Source organism: Thermobia domestica, chromosome 18, assembly GCF_964235325.1.
Source record: "Thermobia domestica chromosome 18, izTheDome1.hap1.1, whole genome shotgun sequence".
NCBI lineage: Eukaryota > Metazoa > Arthropoda > Insecta > Zygentoma > Lepismatidae > Thermobia > Thermobia domestica.
The window spans coordinates 26,260,091-26,282,072 of record NC_137471.1 but is presented as its reverse complement, the minus strand read 5'-3'; the positions used below and the strand labels follow the sequence as shown (position 1 = coordinate 26,282,072).

Sequence of the window (21,982 nt, the reverse complement as noted above, 5' to 3'; positions counted from 1 at the left end):
TGCTTTGTAATGAAAAGGGTTATGGTTAATGTTAGCTAACAATTTATTATCTGATTTTAAACAATAAGGATGAACTTGATTAATAGAATGGATTCTGTTTTAAAGCCTTTACAAAGCACAATTAAGGGGGAATATTCATTTTCTGCCATCTTCAAAGCCTTCAGCGTAGAATTACAGATCAAGAGCCAATTTGTATTCCAATTCGTTTTCATCACTTGTTATTGAAAGTGAGGTTTTATATATTATTTTGGCATAACACTTCCCTTCATCAGAAGTTGTTTGTTTTCTATTTCGAGGCTGATGTAAGCCTCTGACGTGTTACAAAGAATATTGCTATTGCTTTTCATATTGTTATAAAATGTGACTTAAAAAGTTTTAATTATACTCAAATATACTATACTAAAATTAATTAAAAACAACATAGTGATATATAGGCCTACTATGGGAATGGGTATATACGCCAATTTGAGAAAACATAGACGATTTATTAAATCTAAGTATGTGTGTATGTGTGAAGGCAATAGCCAGGGAAAAATGATGAATTGATTGACTGCATGTTTAATAGGGAGGTCAGCGTCCTGGCTATTTCCTGGTCATGAAAAGGCTGATACATCCTCCTCATAACAACAACAACAAAAGTCTACAGGCTTTATACCAATTATCCTATGTATTTTATTTATTATTATAGTCATTCAACAATTTTTGTAATATAGCTATCCATTTATAATTTCCTTGAGTATTCCCCCCCCCCCACATGTTTTGTTTAAGAATTCTGTTAAAACGTTCTACAATATCTTGTTCTACGAAGACACATGCTCAAAATTGAATATCATCTCTCTATGACTTACGGTTCCCGAGATATGGCTCCTTAAATCTCCCAAAATCCGAACTTTTTTTTACCAATATCTGGGGAACGGCGGCGAGTTGGCCAGTGGCTATCGGTAACTATTTGGTATGAAAATGTTCACCATCCTTTTAGGTATTGATCAACGTCAATATGATCTTTCTATGACTTACGGTTCTCGAGATATGACTCCTTAAATCTCCCGACATTGGAACTTTTTTGCCCAATATCTCAGGAACGGTAAGAATAACGTGAAAAATTCCATAATTTGTTTGAGATAAACTTTGATGTTCTATCCAGTGGAGGGTTCAAAATTAAAAATTCGCAAATAACAAACAAACAAACAAACAAACAAACAGACAGACAGACAGACAGACACAGACACACACACACACACACAGACACACACACACACAGAATTCAGCAACGAACTTTATAAGTTTGTTGAAAAATTGGAACTTCCCTAGCCTTTTAAGAAGCATGTCTATTAGAGATTTGAAAATAATTAAAAATGTAACTTTGTTCAATGTAAAACAAAAGAAAAAAATCCGATGGACAACCAACACCACCAACGTTTTCGATAGCCCTATTATTATTATTATTATTATTATTATTATTATTATTATTATTATTATTATTATTATTATTATTATTATTATTATTATTATTATTATTATTAAACTTATTTAACATTATTGTAAATATTATAAATTCAGGCGAACTTCTCATGTTATGCTTCGCTGACATTTACCGGTAGTTGAAAATGAAATTACAATTCTTAATTACAATTATTGAGTATTTGTTATTTAGTACATATTAGTATTATTTCAATATCAACTATATGTTTAGTATTGCACTCGATTACAATTTAACGATCATAATATGAAGTATTGAAAATAAATTATTCATTATCATTACTATTAATTAACTTAAACTAAAAATAAAAGTCACCGAGCAAAGCAACGTTTATTTAAAAATAATAAATGTGTAACAGTTTCGCCAACTAACTCTGCATATTGGCTTCATCAGGCACTGTAATAAACAAGAGTTCTTGATTCAATTTCTGATGAAGCCAATATGTTCAGTTAGATGGCGAAACTGTTACACATTTTTTATTTTTAAATAAACGTTGCTTTGTTCATTGATTTGTATTTGTAACAGTTTCGCCAACTAACTCTGCATATTGGCTTCATCAGGCACTGTAATAAACAAGAGCTCTTGATTCAATGTCTGATGAAGCCAATATGTTCAGTTAGTTGGCGAAACTGTTACACATTTATTATTTTTAAATAAACGTTGCTTTGTTCATTGATTTGTATTTGTAACAGTTTCGCCAACTAACTCTGCATATTGGCTTCATCAGGCACTGTAACAAACAAGAGCTCTTGATTCAATGTCTGATGAAGCCAATATGTTCAGTTAGTTGGCGAAACTGTTACACATTTATATATTATTTTTAAATAAACGTTGCCTTGTTCATTCATTTCTAGTTTGTTATTTAAGATAGGAAGCTAGAATAAACCAGTTAGTTATTAATCAATATTTTATACAAATCGCTATCATTTTTAATAATTACATGTTATATTCCTCGTGTAACATCTTATTGAAATTTAAGAACGATTGAAAAACCATTGATGAAATTAAATGATTCACAATTATAATTATTAATTATTATTTAATATAATTATTGCTAAAATCTATCAGTATTACTTTAATGTTAATCACAGTTTTTGTCTTTGGTTTGATGGGCATTTATAACAACGACAGTAAGCAACATTTTAAAATAAATAATAGTTCATCATCAAATCTACAATTAGCCATGTGCAACTACCAGGCTTCGGTGCTGGTTGCAGCCCACTGACCCCTTTCATCCGGCCTGTCTCATCCGTTATTGAAAATGTATTTCTTACGATAACTTCTCAGCCTAACTTGAATTTCTCTTCTTTGATAACTGATGTCCACCTTAAAAATATCCTTCGAGTTGGAACATCCAATTTACCACCGAACACTGAGAGACTAGCTCAAAACACGATGGATCAACTTTCCCACTAAACTAATAAGTAAATAAGTTTTTCTGCATTTCTTTAGTAAATAAATATTTTGGTTACAATTATAGTTTTTTTTTTGTTCCTATAGTGTAACTGTACGATGAAGAAGTTCCTTCATTGAATATTTGCTATTGAATTCTTGTGAAAATGTTATACATTGTCTCGCAAAGTCTTTTGTGATTGGTCCATTTTTCTGTTCTAACTTGCAAATGCCTGATCTATATTAAAACTAATTTTCAACGAACTTCGTTACTGAATTATCTATACCTCTGTGTGTGTGTGTGTGTTATTTGCGATTTTTTTTCAACTTTGAGCCCTCCACTCGATACAGCATCAAAAACTATCTCAAACAAGTGATGGAAATTTTCGCGTCACTCTTGTCGTTCCCGAGATATTGGTCAAAAAAATTCCGATTTCGGGAGATTTTAGGAGCCATATCTTGGGAACCGTAAGTCATAGTGAGATGATATTGGTGTTGATCAATACCTAAGAGAATGACATTTTGATATCAAACAGTAACTGGTGACCATTCTCCAACTGGCCACCGTTCCCCAGATATTGGCCAAAAAAGGAGATTTAAGGAGCCATATCTCGGGAACTGTAAGTCATAGAGAGATTATATTTTGTGAATTTTTCTATTTTAAGCATGTCTCTTCATAAAACAACATATCGTAGAACGTTTTAACAGAACTCTTAAACAAAACATGTGGGAAAAAAATTAGTACTCAAGGAAGTTATAAATGAATAGATATACTAGAAGAATTGTTTAATTACAAAGTACATAGAACAGTTGGTATAAAGCCAGGGCCGGATTTAGCATTTTGGCGCCCCTAGGCCCAATAAATTTTTCCGCCCCCTAGTCTGGTTAAAGTTACTTTCCTAAAAACCTTTATTAAAAAATTATATCAGGCCTATATGTTAATTGCTTAAACACCACTCCACGATGCATTTTTATCATTGCAAGTTTTTTGAGGAATTTACTTGGTTCTGGGCGTAACAAAATACCGTTAATGTATTAACAAAAGATTGGTGAACTTTACCAACAATTATTTGTTCCAATGAACTTCAAAATCAGAATGCTTTATTAGCCCGATTTTTTTAATCAATTCAAAAAATATGTTAAGTTATGGCTATTTATTTTTAATTTTTTTTCTCTCGGCCGTGCGCCCCCTGGAAGCTTGCGCCCATAGGCCCGGGCCTACCGGGCCTATTGGGAAATCCGGCCCTGTATAAAGCCTATAGAACTTAGTAAGAAAAATTAATTATTTTAAAGTTCATTCTGGCAATGCTCTTGAAGCATTGTCAACTGGTTTTAATATTAACCGTATTCCTCGTAGGACGCTTGGCTGAAATTTAATGACGATTGATAAATATGTGTTGGAAACCTATAACGATTTATTCTGTAATATTACCATTACTGATCACTATTTAATATAATTTAGTATTTTTTTAACGTATACTTGATGTTTGGGCCGTGTGGACTTTGTGGTGGCAAACACTGTGCTCGTGGGTTTTTTCGGGGCTCTCCCGTTTTCTCCCACTTTCTTCATTCCATCATTTCATTCATTTCTCATCGTCTCCTTTAGCCTAACCGGCATAATCATGGGACGTAAAACTGAAAGATTTCATTTCATTTTTTAATGTCCCACGGCTTAATGTCGCGTATTAGGCTGAATTGGAACTTAGAGGTGATTGATAAACAAGCGTAGGATATATACAACATTCAAGATTATCATCTTCGATTGTTATACAACATAGATTAAACTTGAAATACAAATTGCTGAACAAAGCAACGCTTATTTTAAAATAATAACTGTGTAACAGTTTCGCCAACTAACTGACCATATTGGCTTCAGCAGACACTTTATGAACATATTGGCTTCAGAATGTCTGATGAAGCCAATATGTTCAGTTAGTTGACGATTGGCTTCATAGTGTCTGATGAAGCCAATATGTTCAGTTAGTTGGCGATGGGCTTCAGAATGTCTGATGAAGCCAATATGTTCAGTTAGTTGACGATTGGCTTCATAGTGTCTGATGAAGCCAATATGTTCAGTCAGTTGGCGATTGGCTTCAGAATGTCTGATGAAGCCAATATGTTCAGTTAGTTGACGATTGGCTTCATAGTGTCTGATGAAGCCAATATGTTCAGTCAGTTGGCGATTGGCTTCAGAATGCCTGATGACGCCAATATGTTCAGTTAGTTGGCGATTGGCTTCAGAATGTCTGATGAAGCCAATATGCTCAGTTAGTTGGCGATTGGCTTCATAGTGTCTGATGAAGCCAATATGTTCAGTTAGTTGGCTAAACTGTTACACAGTTATTATTTTTAAATAAGCGTTGCTTCGTTCAGCAATTTGTATTGTTTAGTTCAAGTTATTTAAGACAGCAAAGTTAATATGAACCAGTTAATATAACACTAGTATTATTTTAAAAGCATCTGTATTTCTCATTTAAGGTTTGAATGAAATTTAACGGGGATTCATTAATTAAGAAGCGTTCAAAACAAACCAGTTATAACGTTATTTAATACAATTATGGCAAGCTAAGAAAAAGTAAGAACAAAACCAAATCATTTGATTATCTGATACATCAATATTCAATTAAGCGTATTATATGATTTATGTAAATGTCTTTGTAATTGTTATGTCAATATCGACTGCATAAAAATGATGTATCGCATACTTCAGTGAAATTAATGTATAATAATCATTGCAATTGCATTAAACAATAATAAAATATACAAGTACAGTATCTTGTAGATATTATAATACTTTAGAAACTATACAAATCAATATTAGAAGTACAGTAATTAGAAAAAGAATGAAAAATGTAAATAAATAAAAAAAAAATGTAATATCTGCTAAAACTACCTGAAAACTTGAATACTGGCTTAAATATTACGATTTATTATTTATTTATAACAACAGAAACACGAACTGAAAAATAAACTTGTAAATTCAAGTAAATGGAGAAGGACTGGGCTTGAAATCGTTAAAAGAAGACAGCAAATGATCCACCTTCCTAATTATCTTTCTTTGGTTGTGTTCTAATTAAAATTTTGAAAGCCTTCAATTCTTTTCCTCCCACTCTGGCTACATGATCTGCCCACTTGGGTCTTCTAGACCCTAGCAATGTTTGGTAAATCTTATAAATTATGTAGTTTTTCGTTATGGAGTATCTGTCATTTCACATTCTTGTCCCCTTGGATCCGAATATTGTCTCAGTACTTTTATTTTCAAATATTTTCAGTCTGTGTTCGTCCCTACGAGTAATGAACCATGTTTCGCACTACACAGCATAACAGGTGTTTTTATATTTTAAGCTTCAAAATCTTCGACAGAATTTGGAAAGGGAAAAGATTCTGGATTGAATAATAACACGAATTACCTGCTTTCAGTCGACATTTATTTGTTAATATAGTTTTGGTCTATTAATGTTGATCTTAAATATTTGAGTGATTTGATTTGATTTGATTTCGAGTTTAGCGTCTCCTTCAGTAAGAAGGCTATATGAGACGTGGACCTACAGACTAATCTGGGATCCGAATCACGAGTTCCCGCTTGGAATCGAACCCGGGTATCCCACGCCAAAGGTACGTACGCTAACCGCTTAGCTACGAGAAAGTTCATTAAATATTTGAAAGTATCCACTTTATCGATAGCATTATTTAACGTTTTAACGTATTTATAATTTACAGCGTTATGGTCACGGTAAATTTCTATGTATTTGCTTATTTTCCATTCACTTCTAAACCTGTGTCTTCGCATATGTTTCACAAAACCTCTCCATTTCTTTCTATTTTACTCATATTACCTCCTATCAGACTGATATCCACTGGCGTCTGTGACATGTAAAGTTTGGAGGGAGGAGGGAAACATCAAAGAAATTGATTTAAATGGTACTTCCTAGTCCAACCTGTTTATTATCCATTTTTATCCTTCTTCTTTTTACCATTCGATTCCATTTTTACCCTTCTGCTTACCTTCACGGATCCCCCGAGGTATATCAAGAACTCTGTTATAATCGTTTCACAACCTGAATATTATATTCCAAATAAAAAATTATTATTATTTATATGTTATCCTATCGTTAGTAAATAATTAGATGAGAATAAAATCTATCTATATATATAAAAGAGAACGTACAAAATCCTTTGTCCGCTCATCACGCTAATACGGCTGAACCAATTTCTTTCATTTTTGGGGGGTTATTAGGATTTGGACCCTAGATGGTTTTTATCATATCACTTTAATTTTTAATTACCAGTGTCTTGAGATAATTGACCATTCAAGTGTCCATAACGTACAAATCCTTTGTTATTAGTTCATCATAGGTAAAAATAAACGTATTTATATGCAACCCGCATGACCGTGTCACTCGGCGGGTTAACATAAATGACAGGCGATATACAGCGGAAAATAGCTTGAATCTTCTGTTTAAAATTTTTTAATTGATTTGCTTATTTTTACAGACACTTTTACAATATGCCAGCACCGGGATGACCGCAGCGAAGCGGGGCGGGTTAACATAAATGACAGGCGATATAATGTTAAGATTTACTGCAATCTTCTATGGTTTTTATCATATCACTTGAAAGCGAAAAAGTAAAAATTATCTAAGTAACAAAGTTTATTGCGTTCCGGGGTGACCGCAGCGAAGCGGGGTGAACGCTGCTAGTATTGAATATTTTGTACTTCAAATTATTGGAGGGGACGTATCCCCCTCGTCCCCCCCCCCGGCCTGAGACGCCCGAGTTGATATCATAAGCTTATACCATAATCTGGTGAGTGTCATCCAGCTGTAAGTCCTGGTTCTTATTTTTAACTTGCCTTACAGCATATTCCAGAACAAAATTATCCAGAGAGCTTGTGGACAAGTATTTCCCTACGCGGACTTCAATCAGAGTTCTAATTAATCACACCTTAATTATATACGTTTTTGATGACGACCCGCTCGGGAAAGTAATGCTCCCGGAAGTGTTTTTTTCGCGCGCTACTCTAGCCAGCTGTTTTACGCGCTATCCTAGCCAGTTATTTTAAGTTGGTCACAAAATTTATATCATGGAGTACAAGGGAAACAAAACGAGCCCTATATCATGGAGTAGAAGGGGAACAAAACGAGCTCTGCGGGGCTTCTAACCCGTTCCTACTACTACTACTACTACTACTACTACTACTACTACTTATCTACACAAAAGTAAGTAAATCACTTTTTTGAGTATTATTTTCATATTATTTTAATTTAAAAAGTGTTATAAAAATGTTAAAAAAAACTTTCCTCAGGCCGGGTTTGAACTCCCACCAAAAGAGGTTTTCGTTATTAGCATATAGCGCTAGCCCAATCGGCCACGAAGACCGACAACAACAGTCGTTTGATTTCTGCTATTTGAATGCAACGTGGCAAGAAATGGATAACGCCAACCACTCAGAACTGTGTTTTTCGTTCCTACTTCCGGAAGCATTACTCTCCTGAGCTAGTTCTTTTTGATGTAATAAATTCAGTAAGAATGTTGTACAGTCAGTGATAAAAAACACTTTCCGTTTGATAAAATTAGTTTCGTAAAAAAACTTCAGAATGGAAGGATAATTTGAATACAGTTTTCAGTAAATTAAAAAGAATGTAACTGTCTGTACGTTCCAGCTATACCACTGTTATTCTCAAAATAAATTTTACTAAACGGAAAGAACTTTTGTCGCAGACTGTACAATGTTTTCTTCCTAACTAAAACATATGTCATTCTAAAATCAACAAATAATTGATGCACCGGAGTGTTATACTCCCATTTCTTTACGAGTATTTAGGGACGAGTAAATATTTGATCGATTTTGACTGAATCCACACTGATAACCTCCAGCAATTTCATCTGTTCATGCGGTCAATCTTGGTAACAGAATGTTCCAAAGCACTTTCTTGGATATTAACAAAAGAAGTATGTCCCAATAATTATTACACTCAAGTTTTGTCGTCTTGTGAATCGAAGCAATGTTGTTTTTCCCACTCTTCTGGCAATTCATCCTTGTTCCAGATAAGGAAAATGAGTTTGATTATCTCTTTCCATAAATTTCCCACTCTAGCTAAAACTAACTCAGCGGAAACTTTGTCTACACCTGGAGATTTGTGCCTTATCAGAATGGAATGATTCTTACCAAAATTATCGTAGTCATTTATTATAGTTATAAAACTGTGCGGGGTGCGAGTTAAATATACTTCATCATTTTCGATTAGTTCAGAACCAAACGATTGGGTATGACTGGGAAGCCTACGACACGAGCTACGCTACACGATAATCGACTTGTTTTACGAATTTTATCGTGTTTCTTAATTTTTTTTCGTAACGGAAGGGGAAGTGAATTCTCTCCCTTATTCTTCATTGGCTTATGACATGCAGCGGGTAAGCCTGGTAAGCCTCAAAGAAAACATAAGCTATATTGTATCAAAATCTAATCATTTTAGTGAAGGTATGAAAGAAAAAGTATTATATATATATATATTATCATGAAAAAACTTCGAAGTTTTGGTGGATCTCGCCCCTTTTAACCAGTTTATCCTGCCTTGACGGAAATCAACTGCAACCAATCGGGATGGTCAGGATCTTCTTTCTTTTCTTGGTTTAACGTCCCTCGTTTATGCACCAAGACTAAATGGAGAGGTGATGATGAGATAGAGGATAATGATGGAATGAAGAAAGTGGAAGAACCCAGAGAAAACTCACGCATACGGCTTTTGTCCATTTCAAAGTCCAATTAGTGGGAGCCGGAATCGAACGAGATATTCTCTCTTAATATACGGTATATTTTATCAGAATCGAATATTTATTACGTAATTTATACCGGAAAAATCTTTTGCATGTATATGTGCAAACTTGCAAACATGGCATGAATTTATTCCTGATTTCGCTATTGGTGATGGATTGCAACCCCGAGCAACAGGATTATTTCAGAATGTTGGAAAAGGTCACATACCAAGTTTCATTAACTTCTACGAGAGTTAACAGAGAGGTGGTCGGCCAGACAGACACACAAACGGCTGTTGAATCGTGTGGCAAAATCTTCCTTTAGTTACATCTTTTTATTATTATTTAACGACGAGTTTATGGCAAGAAACCTGCCAGTGGTTTGAAGTAATTTTTACTCGAATGTGAAGTCATTGGCTACATGTACAGGATCAATAATTTTGTAGTATATTGACCATGTGAATGGAGACAGGTATCGATGTATTGTCAATACATATGATAAAAAGAAAATTCTGTTTTGTATGTCCTTGGTTCCACTGACACAGAATATCCAATGGCACTGTATTTACATTACGAAATCCTAACTGAATCGTGTTGACTGAGCGTCGGGTGGGATTGAGGTGCATAATTACAAGACGGGTGGCCGACGGAGGCCACATTCCATGGCGACACGTGATGAGCAGAGAGCTCCTGTCATAGAGCTCTAGCCCTGGAGAGTCCATCTTCCTTTGCGAGGATAGATAATTACATCACGCATCGGCCTGTGACAGACAACTTGAATTAATGGCAGGCCCTCTTCTCTACCATCAAACGTGCTGTCCACTTCTTCCTTTGACCAATACCGCCAGTGGAAGACAAAAAGGCTACACTGCATAGAGGTGACACGTTAGGAGTCTTCAACACACTATTTCTCGTACGAACGCAGGTATTAATTTTTTTAACCATTGTCAGGTTCAAAGATCCTGACATTTTTCACAAGTCTTTCGGCTATTTTAATAGTTCTATTCTTCATAAAGGCTTGTGGTAGGTGTTAGGGCATATATGGGTCATCAATACGGAAATTTTGACCTAACATTACAACATGCATCTGTGCAGAGCGCAGTTCAGGTTCGAGTCATCTTTTCGGGCACAGATATAGTGGCAAAGTTTCGTGAATGAATGAATTTTGAATAATTATGCAACACCAAGTCCATAAAGGGCGTGCCGGGACTTGAAATGAAAATGAAATTAAAACTTTGAGTTTTACGTCCCACGGTTATGTCGGTTAGGCTAAAGGAGACGGTGATGATGAGAGATGAGTGAAATGGTGCAATGAAGAAAGTGGGAGGAAACGGGAGAACCCCGAGAAAACCCACGAGCACAGTGTTTGTCCACCACAAAGTTCACTTGGCGGGGGCTGGGATCGAACCCGGGACCCCAAGCACCAGAGGTGAAAGCTCTACCACTGAGTGCCGGGACTTGAATCAGGTACACAGACTATCAACATCAATCACCACAGTATACCCCGTTCCTCACCACATTATTTCGCCTATGAGAACAGCTGGATTACAGGACCACGCGACGTATCGTGAAGCTGTAAGCAATCTTCATGTTCGCCTTGAAGGAGTAGGATTCGCCTAAGTGGATATCAGGTATTTGGGATATACAGTTGTACAGAATTTTGTACAACTAATTGCTGTTTAGTAAAGATGATGGTCTAATAGTCACTGACGTTTTCCCTCTGATGGATCAATCCATGCCAAGTGATCCAGAAAAAAGAAAAATGTCCGTTCGACCTTTTAAATATATAAACCATACTTAAATATTTTTAAAAACATTTCGTAGCGACGCAGCTTCTGCCGCCATTTTTCGTTTTCTCGATTTCAGGCGTTTACGTTGTTTTGAATATCTCAGCACGTATTTGTCCTATAGTACTCGCGCCGAGTCGTGAAGCTTGGCCTAGATCTACCGATTTCTCCACCCAATAGAACGTGAGGGTGTGTTCCAGTCGTCAACCCCCACCCATCAAATTTTGTCAGTGTCGTCTCTCGCGCTACACGGAAAACATCTCCCGAGAGTACAGTGTTGTCGGATTGGCGCCAAGTTCCGTTTTGTTAATTGTTTTTTGTTGCGTTATATTTTCGTTGTTACTATTTGTGCTAGTGTTACTATTTTTGAATAGTTGTTACAGTAGTTATTGTTGTGCAGTGTTATTATTGGTAATTTTTAAATGCCTCTTTAATATACTCGTTTACTATGTCTTCAAAGTTTGGCAACATAGCCGGTGAATTTCAGCTGTTCGACGTTTCCCCAAGTGTGCGCTCGGGAAACGGGTCCACGAATTGTACCGAAGTTTTCCGATGTGTTGGAGCTCAAGCAAAATACTTCTATGATTGGTTTAAAACCCAAGCTTCACGACTCGGCGCGAATACTATAGCAAACTGAAAATTGCTGAGCAACATTTTTGGACATTGGAAACGTGTTTGGGAAGAGGAAGCACCTGACGTGGGGTCATAAGTTTATACTTAAAAATTTGCAGACCTGTAGCTGCTCCCAAAGGCCTGGAAAAATATCGTAAATTTAGGGAATTATGTAAATTTGGCATATTTCACTGTCCAATATCTTCAATGGGCCTGGATAAAAAAAAATCTGAACTTTTGGGAATAGTTACTCCTTTAGCATACCATAACACGCAACAAAGCGTGTTTTGTGTTTTTGAGCAGAAGGGGGTCAAAGTATTGAGGAATGACGTCTTACTGTAGGAGCTGTTTTGTTCACAAATTCAACTGGAAATTTGTTGTTGTGAAGTAAAATAAAGTAGGATGAATGGCTAGTCTAATTAAGATTCTCAACCTCGTTTTCTCCCTCTAGTTCTGACTCACTGTCTTACCACCCACAGCAGCACTGGTCAAGAATGCCGCTATCAGCAGAAGGCGAGAAAAAGTCAAAATGTATACTTGGCAAAAAGTCCGGAAGTACTCATTGCTCTTGCTGTTTGCTCTGTCTACACGTACCAGTTCATCTGTAATTCATTTGGCTCATCAATAAAATATTGACATTTATGTCAATAAGAAATTGTAACCACCACTCGTTTAATTTGACTCTTTAAGAGGTCTAATCACAGCGAAATTAAAATACCGCTAATTTTACAGTAATTATGTGAAATCTACAAACAGATAAAAGATAATCGAAATGTGGAACAAGAGCTCCCTAGACAATATTATTTTACATGAGATACCGTTATCACGAGTCACCTAGTAGCTTTCCGTTTGCAGCCATTTTAAAACGCGAAAATAAATGCCGATTTTCTAAATGGCTGGAAATCAAAAGTAGATAAGCAAGTCGTGATAACGGTATCCCATGTAAAATAATATTGTCTAGGGCGCTCTTGTTCCACATTTCGATTATATTTTATCTATTGGAATATATCACATAATTACTGTAAAATTAGCGGAATTTTAATTTCGCAGTGATGGGGGCCACTTAACTTGATTTACTGAATTAACGTTTCCTTTTAGTTCTTAATATGACATAACTTAATCTTTATTTCTTTAATATTTTAATTGCTTTTTGACCAGACGTCCCGATCGAGTCTCAGTTTTACATAACCTGTCACTCTCCCCATCCTCCCTCTTTTAAAACTCAAAAATGTACCATTTTCTTTTAAAAAGTAAGTTATCCCCCTTTTAAAACTCAAAATGTACCAGTTTCCTTTTAAAAAAGTAAGTTAATCTCCTTTAAACGACATTTAAAAAATACCATTTCTATTAGTGAAGATACTCAACTGATAGGAATAACATACTCTCTGTTACTAGGGATGGCCATAAAGTTCCGGTTCCGGCGGAACCGGTTCCGCGAGGAACCGGTTCTCGAAGATGCGGTTTTCAGAACCGGTTCCAGACTTGGATCCGAAAACCCGGTTCCAGAACCGGATCTTAAGAACCGGTTCCAGATCTGGATCTTAAAACCCGGTTCCAGAACCGGATCTTAGGAACCGGTTCCAGATCTGGACCTGAAAACCCGGTTCCAGAACCGGATCTTAGGGACCGGTTCCATACCTGGATCCGAAAGCCTCCAAAGACCCGTAAAGGGGGCACAAAGTTCACCTTCAAAAATAATGCAAAGAAGACCATGCGCTTGTGCCTTCCCCGCCCAGACCCGCTTGTGCCCCCAGAAAAAAAATTTGGTCCACCAGTGGGTGTTTAGCCAAATGAGTTGGCCAGTTTGCCTGTTTAGCCAATGAGTTTGCCAGTTACCCAGTTTATTTAGCCAAATGAGACAAGCTGCCGCCGTCTGGGAGCCTGCCTGTCGCTTCCGCCATTTCATCTAGCATACTGTTCACAGCTTGCCAGCAGCTCGCGTTTAGGTAGGGATGGTAACAAAGCTTCGGTTCCAGCGGAACCGGTTCCAGACCTAATCCGAAGAACCGGTTCCAAACCTGGATCCGAAGAACTGGTTCTAGACCTGGATCCGAAGAACCGGTTCCAGACCTGGATCCGAAGAACCGGTTCCAGACCTGGATCCGAAAAACCGGTTCCGGAACCGGATCTTCTAGAACCGGATCCGTTCAGACGCGAAAACCGGTTCCACCAAGAACCGGTTCTGGCCATCCCTATCTGTTACTCACCTTTGGTGAGTATTGACCTATTATTTACTTCTGGTATTTTAGTAAAGAGCAAGAGTACCTTGTAAATTTTCATAGGGCGTCTTGGTTTTCACGAACGTAAAAAGTTCGTTACTGAATTCTCTCTCTCTCTCTCTCTCTCTCTCTCTCTCTCTCTCTCTCTCTCTGTGTGTGTGTGTGTGTGTGTGTGTGTGTGTGTGTGTGTGTGTGTGTGTGTCTCTGTTATTTGCGAATTTTTCAATTTTGAGCTCTCCATTCGATAAAGCATCAGAACCTATCTCAAACAAGTGATGGAATTTTTCGCGTCACTCTTACCGTTCCCGAGATATTGGCCAAAAAAGTTCCGATTTCGGGAGATTTAAAGAAGGGACAAGGAAGTGACTACGTCGAAAAATGATACACGTGTTGGGCTATTAGCCTTTGTGTAAATAAGTTACAGGAAGAACAGTGTGTATAATTTTTGACTTGCAAGAAGAAAGACGAAACAAACACACACACACAAAAGGCAAATTCTGGTAAAATCATTTTTAAAAAATAACTCTTAACATCTGCCTTTCTAGCAGCTACAGTTCTGGAAGACTGTTTAGTCGCATAAAAGGATTCGAGGTACTGTTGTCATCAAAATTATTAAAATTATTTCTTTTTAAATAAATCAATTTGCATAATTTCTGTCAAATGTGATATGTGTATGTGGCAAATAATTTCTTTTTAATGTGTTTTCACCACGATGCGTGACACAGATCAATTTACATGCCAACTGTCCTACAGGCGACCAGTAAATAAACACGACAACAGCGTTCTGTGGATATATTTCTTCATAACAGCAGTACGAGTTCCAAATAAAATAGGCGAAGTAACAACACAAATATTTCAGACAGGGGCGTATCCAGGGAGGGGGCGATCGCTCCCCCCAGAAAATGAAACTCCTCTTATACGAACATACCCATCCTAGAGTTCGGAGCTATTAAAAAGGGCTCTAAGTAGCAGTATTACAACTCCTCCCAAGAAATCCGTCCTGGATCCGCCCCTGGTTTCAGACAATAGTTGACTCACCTTAAGTTTCATAAAAGTTATAGAAAATTATTCCTGAAATGGGTCGAGATCATACAGAACGTTGAGAACCAGAGTATATCATTTACAACTTATTTGAAATCGTAGATGAAGCAAATATACGTACCGTAAAATGGGGGAACACTGGCAAGTTTTTTGAGTTTTCTTCAAGATTTTTTCAGAAACTATTAAAGACACTCTCTCTCTCTCTCTCTCTCTCTCTTTTTTTTTTAATGTCGACATTTGAACCTTCCTCTTCTAATATCTGTAACATCTTTTTCAAAATTCGAAATTGTACCTGCATAAAATAATTCTTTTTGGTGCCAATTTTACTCCGTATACGGCAGTGGCGTAGAGAAGGGGGGCCCAGAGGGGCCGCCCCCCCAAAGAGGTCCGACAATATACTTTGGTACTTTTATGTTTGTAATTTTTTATATATTTTTATGTTTATATATTTTTTTGTTTGTAATTTTTCTATATGTACCTATAACAGCACTTGCCCCTACCCCCCAAAAAAACATCCTGGCTACGCTACTGGTATAGGGTAACTTTGGCAAGTCATTTATAAGGCTTGTTTTTAGAAAATTTGTTTTCAATAGAGGCTACATTAGCACCTGAAACATTTTAAAAATATTTTACTATATTTTAAGTTTAAACCCATTAATTGTACAATCCGCGGCAAAAAACCTGCAACATGAGGATGTAAGTTTATTGTGAAACTACGCCTAACAGCACAGAGAATGAACATAACGTCTAAGAGGAACGAATCACATCAGGATAAACCTCGGCCTCCTCCCGTGCACACTTATTTTGGACCAAAAGACTTCGTCATTTCACAATAAACTTATATGCTCATGTTGCAGGTTTTTTGCCGCGGATTGTACAATTTATGCATAGGAAAACAGACATCCCTAGATTACAAAAAATTAAGTGAAGAAAATTACAAAAATAGTGTATTGAATTATTATAACAGAATTTTAAGTGCTTAATTAGGGATACCAGTATTGCACATCGGACATTCATAATAAGGCTCTGTAGCAATGGCACCCGAAGAAAATAGTTGCGTTGAATCCTTGCAAGAACAGCAAACACAAATTGTTTTGCGGATTCACATCTTGTTCGGCTCGATCTTACACGATCAACTTTGTTCCCAGTTTGTTTGAACCTTGATGTTGTTCCAGATACTACCAACATCTGGTTCATTGCTACCGGTAAGGGCCTATCCAGTTTGCAAAAATGACCAAACTGTGTCAAGTGATCAGGTCAGACTGGGTCACGTGATCACGTTGCGTGCTAAATCGAGTCTGGAGATTCCGTACCAGCTCCAAGGAATATTTATTTTTTATGCTTTGAGATCTTTCTACCCAAGGCTATGAAACAATACTCGAAACTTCTGTCAATGTCCTGCTCGATCTCGTACTATCAACTGCTGTGCCTACGTTTCAACTATACTCTGGCCGACGAACGATGATTTCTGACAGCTCAGCTCGCGAGGACGACTGAGGATTGCGGTGTTGCCATGTGCTTCTCGCGCAAGGGGAGAATTGTCTGCTCCCTCGTTGAGGACGGGAAGAGGTGAGTGAAAGTTTGGCAATGTGCGGTGGTTACCATGGAAACGCGACAGGTTTTAAGCCTAAGGTTGGTTGACCTGCTGTCTTCTGCTCGCTCGCCGTGGCCTTGTGCAAAGCTGTCAGAAATCATTGTTCACCGACCAGGGTATACAATATTGTATCGAGGATATGACTGTCATCAACCTTTTGCCAAGTCACGGTTACAATTCCTTGCTCATTATTTTGATTCATCTGAACAAGAAGCGGAGGATGATATTGAAGATTCGTAATCATCTACCTAGGTACTGTATATTCATCACTACATCACTTGTACAGTCCGCAGAAAAAAAATGCAACTTGAGCATGTAAGTTTATTGTGAAACTACGTTTAACAGCGCAGCAGGGAATCAACATAACGCCTAACAAATAAGTGGCACGAATCACGCCAGGAGAAACCTCGGCGTCCTCCCCTGCACATTTATTTTGGAACAAAAGACTTCGTCGTTTCACAATAAACTTACATGCTCATGTTGCAGGTTTTTTGCTGCGGACTGTGCATATATCCATCCTATTCTTAATATTGTCGATAAAGTACCACTTGCATATAAAGTAGCAGTATCTTCCCTTGCGTGGTACAAAGGATGGGAAGCTTGCCTTAAACTTTTTCGTGGGGCACCCTGGGTAATTCGAAGGAGATGCATATACTTTATCATTATTATTGATTTTACTCGAACAACTTGACTTTTGACAATGTTCTATCCATATTTACCTTACGTGCTATACATCGTTTTTAAGCTCTTTGTTATGTCTTTGCAATAAGCTTTCAATTTGCCACCTGCTTATTATAGTTTTTGAGATATGTGCACGAATTCATTTTTTTAAATTTATTTATTTTCCCACTGACTTTAATGTTCATGTCTTCTGGTTTTTGGACGAATTCCTTTTTTTATTTTTTTCATTTATTTTCCATTGACTTTAATGTTCATGTTTCCTGAATTTGGATGAATTCTTTTATTTATTTATTTATTTTTCAATGACTTTAATGTTCATGTTTCCTGATTTTTGGACAAATTCTTTTATTTATTTATTTATTTATTTTCCATTGACTTTAATGTTCATGTTTCCTGGTTTTTGACTATGTTCCATCCATTTTACGGCAATTCGCTTTTGGAATGTAGAGTTTACATAGTCTCTTCTACATTTCAGGTGAATTTCAGCCATCCCCTCAAGATTTGTTCACATCACTGCAACCGGTTAGGCCCTTTCAACGTTGTAACAAGGTCTTCATCTGGCTTTTAGCATCGAAATAATACCAAAAAGAGCGATTCGATTTTTTTTTATTTTTTTTTTACATACATTACTCCATTACGGACTGTCGCGACCTAGCCACAAACTGCATACCGGTTTCAAGTGTATTTGTGAAACAGACCGTCTCAGCTAGCTCCAGAGCATGAGATTGTAATGGTCTATTAACGTATCAGTGGGTTTTCTCGGGGTTTTCCCGGTTCCTGTCACATGATTATTCTATAAAAATGAAAGTGACTATGTTTGTGGCTTCACACCCCTTGAACCACCCAACCGAAGTCAACCATATTTGCGACATAGATGAGGTTCGGACCTGGGATGGTTATCATTTCACTTTGAATGTACAACTTAGAGGAGAGGGGAGGGGGAGATATATAAAAATGATCGAAAATGACCGGTATTAGTGCCGAATCCATAGTTTTCGGCTCGCTGAGATGAACAGCGACACTTCCGATGCCGTTTATATCCAAGTTGAGCCCAGCAACTTGGAGGAGGAGATATATAAAAATGATCGAAAGTGACCGATATTAGTGCCGAATCCATAGTTTTCGGGCTTGCTGAGATGAACAGCGCCACTTCCGATGCCGTTTATATCCAAATTGAGCCCAGCAACTTGGAGGAGGTGTGGGTAGGGTGAGATATATATAAATGATCGAAAGTGACCGATATTAGTGCCGAATCCATAGTTTTCGGGCTCGCTGAGATGAACTGTGACACTTCCGATGCCGTTTATACCCAAATTGAGCCCAGCAACTTAGAGGAGGAGTGGGAGAGATATATAAAAATGATCGAAAGTGACCGATATTAGTGCCGAATACATAGTTTTCGGGCTCGTTGAGATGAACAGTGATACATACTTCCGATGCCGTTTATATCTAAATTCAGCCCCACAACTTGGAGGAAGTATCTAAAAATGATCGAAAATGACCGATATCAGAACGCTTCTGTAAAAGTAAAAAGTGATTGACTAACGGAACATATTTCTAATTTTTCTTATTTTAACCCACCGAAGCGAGTAACTGAGACTAGTCTATTATAATAAACAGCAAATATTACTACGACTACTTCCGGGTGTGTTCGGGTGATCGGATCAGAGAAGCGAAACCCGGACTCGAGTGATCCGGATAGCTTGCGGATTTGAAATATCCAGGAATGAAGTAATCCGTGTCATCTCTGGAGGGAACTCTGGAAGGTATTACTTATTAAGACATCTAATATAACAGCGATAATGAAAAAAAAAATATCCTAAAATCCATACAAATATCCGCGTGTGAGAAAAGGAAACGTTCTCACTTACCTGTATCGTCCAGGCTTTAACTTCATCAGGTCCAGACGTGAAGAAGTAGATGAGCTGAAGTGCTTTGTATCCCTGAACAATGATCTTGTCAAGAGCGCTGCAACACACAGAAAAACAGATGTCATAAAGGGAATATTTTCCGCCAGCAGGTGGGAACCCCACACACAAGACCACCACCACAAAAAGAAATAACAGAAAAAAAAAAAACCTACAACGCAAAACCACAATTACTTCCCAGTGTTTATAGTTCCAAAAGACATTGGTTTCTAGAATGGAATTAATTTGGTTCCCCTTTCTCTCTCTTTTTTTTTTCTTTCATAAAATTAAACACTAGATGAAGCTACGAATGACAAGGAAAGACGGAACCTTTTACCCGAGACATGAGGAGTCTGGTTGCTGTGCCTCTAAGCTTCAATTAAGAAGCTTCTGAAATGACAGGGTACAAAAAAAACAGAGAACACAGTGACACTGATACCCCCTACAGGATCAATTATTATCAATCTATTCTCCAGCAAACGTTTAATGCACTCTCACAAAAATTCCAGCGACAATTTTTACATGCAGAATAATAATAATAATAATAATAATAAAATGGAGGTGCATTAAAATTCAGCAAGTTTAAATATTTTACAATGAGTAATTACCAGTTTCTGCTTTTAAAGGAACTCCCTCACACTACAGAAACAGCAATTATTTCAATGCAATCATTACTTCTTAGGGTTAAAAGGTACAGAACAAATCATGTCCCCTTCGAAGTGGAAAAAAAAAAAAAAATTAGAGTGCAAATATCTTATCTACTATGTGGTTTTGCAAGTTAGGCGCAAAATATTTGCAGGAATTGAACACATTAATGTTTCGTAAACGGGAAGAAAACATTTCGACAAAAAAAAAAAAAAAAAAAAAAAGTTGTGAATGCTCCAAGAGCATTGTCAGAACGAGGTTAGAAAGAATGAAGAGATGGAGCGGGAAGGATAACCGTGATTGTTACTACATGTAAAAGTAGGGTCTAAATCTTTTTATATTCACCTTCTCTTTCTAGCGAAAAATTCGCAAAATATCCTCTCTCTGGCTCCATAAATCTCGCGAAATTTGAACTTTTTAGGCCATAATCTAGGGATCAATGGCTAGTTAGCCAGTGGCCACCGGTTACTATTTGGTACCAAAATGCTCACCATCCTCTTAGGTATTGATCAACACCGATATTATCTCTCTATGACTTACGGTTCGAGATATGGCTCCTTAAATCCCCCGAAATCGGAACTACTTTTTAGCCAATATCTCGGGAACGGTAAGTCATAGAGAGATTATATTGGTGTTAATCAATTCCTAAGAGGATGGTAAACATTTTGGTACCGAGATTAACTGGTGGCCACTGGCCAAACCAGTGACCAGTTGGACAGTGGCCACCGGTTACTATTTGGTATCAAAATATTCACCATTCTCGTAGGTATTAATCAACACCAATATCATCTCTCTGTAACTTATGGTTCCCGTGATATGGCTCCTTAAATCTCCGGAAATCGGCCATTTTTTGATCAATATGTCGGGAACGACAAGAGTGACGCGAAAAATTCCATCATTTTCTCAGATAATTTTTGATGCTCCGTCGAATGAAGAGTTCAAAATTAAAAAAAAAAAAAAAAAAAAAAAACAGACACATACACACACAAACACACAGACGTAGAGAAAATCTTTGAGTTTTACGTCCCATGGTTATGCTGATTAGGCTAAAGGAGACGGTGATGATAAGTAATGAATGAAATGGTGGAATGAAGAAAGTGGGAGGAAACGGGAGAACCCCGAGGAAACCCACGCACGTGGTGTTTGTCCACCACACAGACGCAGAGAATTCAGTAGCGAACTTTTTAAGTTCGTTGAAAAAAAAGAAAACAACTCTAAAAAAACACATGAAAACTTACATACCAATGGATAAGACTTAAAATCTACAAAGAGCGATAAAAAGAAACTAAATAAACTAATATGTAAATTACTAAATAAACAAAGTGAATAGCAAAGAAAAACGAAAAACTGCGATCGACTTGATCCAAACATAGGTTATAAGCTCTCGAGATACATAGCCCTACTGCAGATGGCACATGAAGAGGAGACAACTTACATTAGCAATGTTATAAGATAGACGGAGGAGAGGAGTTCTCCCGATTAGGGATGACCACAAAGTTCCGGTTCCACACCTGGATCCGAAAACCCTGTTCCAGAACCGAATCTTAGGAACCGGTTCCATACCTGGATCCGAAAAACCCGGTTCCGGAACCAGACCTTAGGAACCAGTTCCAGACCTGGATCTAAAAGACCATAAAGACCTGTAAAGAAGGCACAAAGTTCACCTTTAAAACACTGCGAAGAGGAGCACGCGCTTGTGCCCCCAGAAAATAATTTTCGGTCCACCAGTGGGTGTTTAGCCAAATGAGTTTGCCAGTTTGCCTGTTTAGCCAATGAGTTTGCCAGTTACCCAATTTGTTTAGCCAAATGAGACAAGCGGCCACCGCCTGGGCGCCTGCCTGTCGCTTCCACCATTTCATCTAGCACAC

General features: G+C 37.3%; 1 protein-coding gene across 1 annotated transcript in view; it reads right to left on the bottom strand.

Annotated features, from left to right (window-relative positions):
* The window catches only part of LOC145674912 (obg-like ATPase 1), a gene marked incomplete at its 5' end in the record, with an annotated part of 187,156 nt that extends 167,626 nt beyond the window's left edge, over positions 1 to 19,530 (bottom strand). Inside the window, 1 exon segment of the mRNA XM_081745171.1 lies at positions 19,434 to 19,530. Coding sequence (XP_081601297.1) covers positions 19,434 to 19,530 — 97 coding nt within the window.
* Positions 19,531 to 21,982: the final 2,452 nt, after the last annotated feature.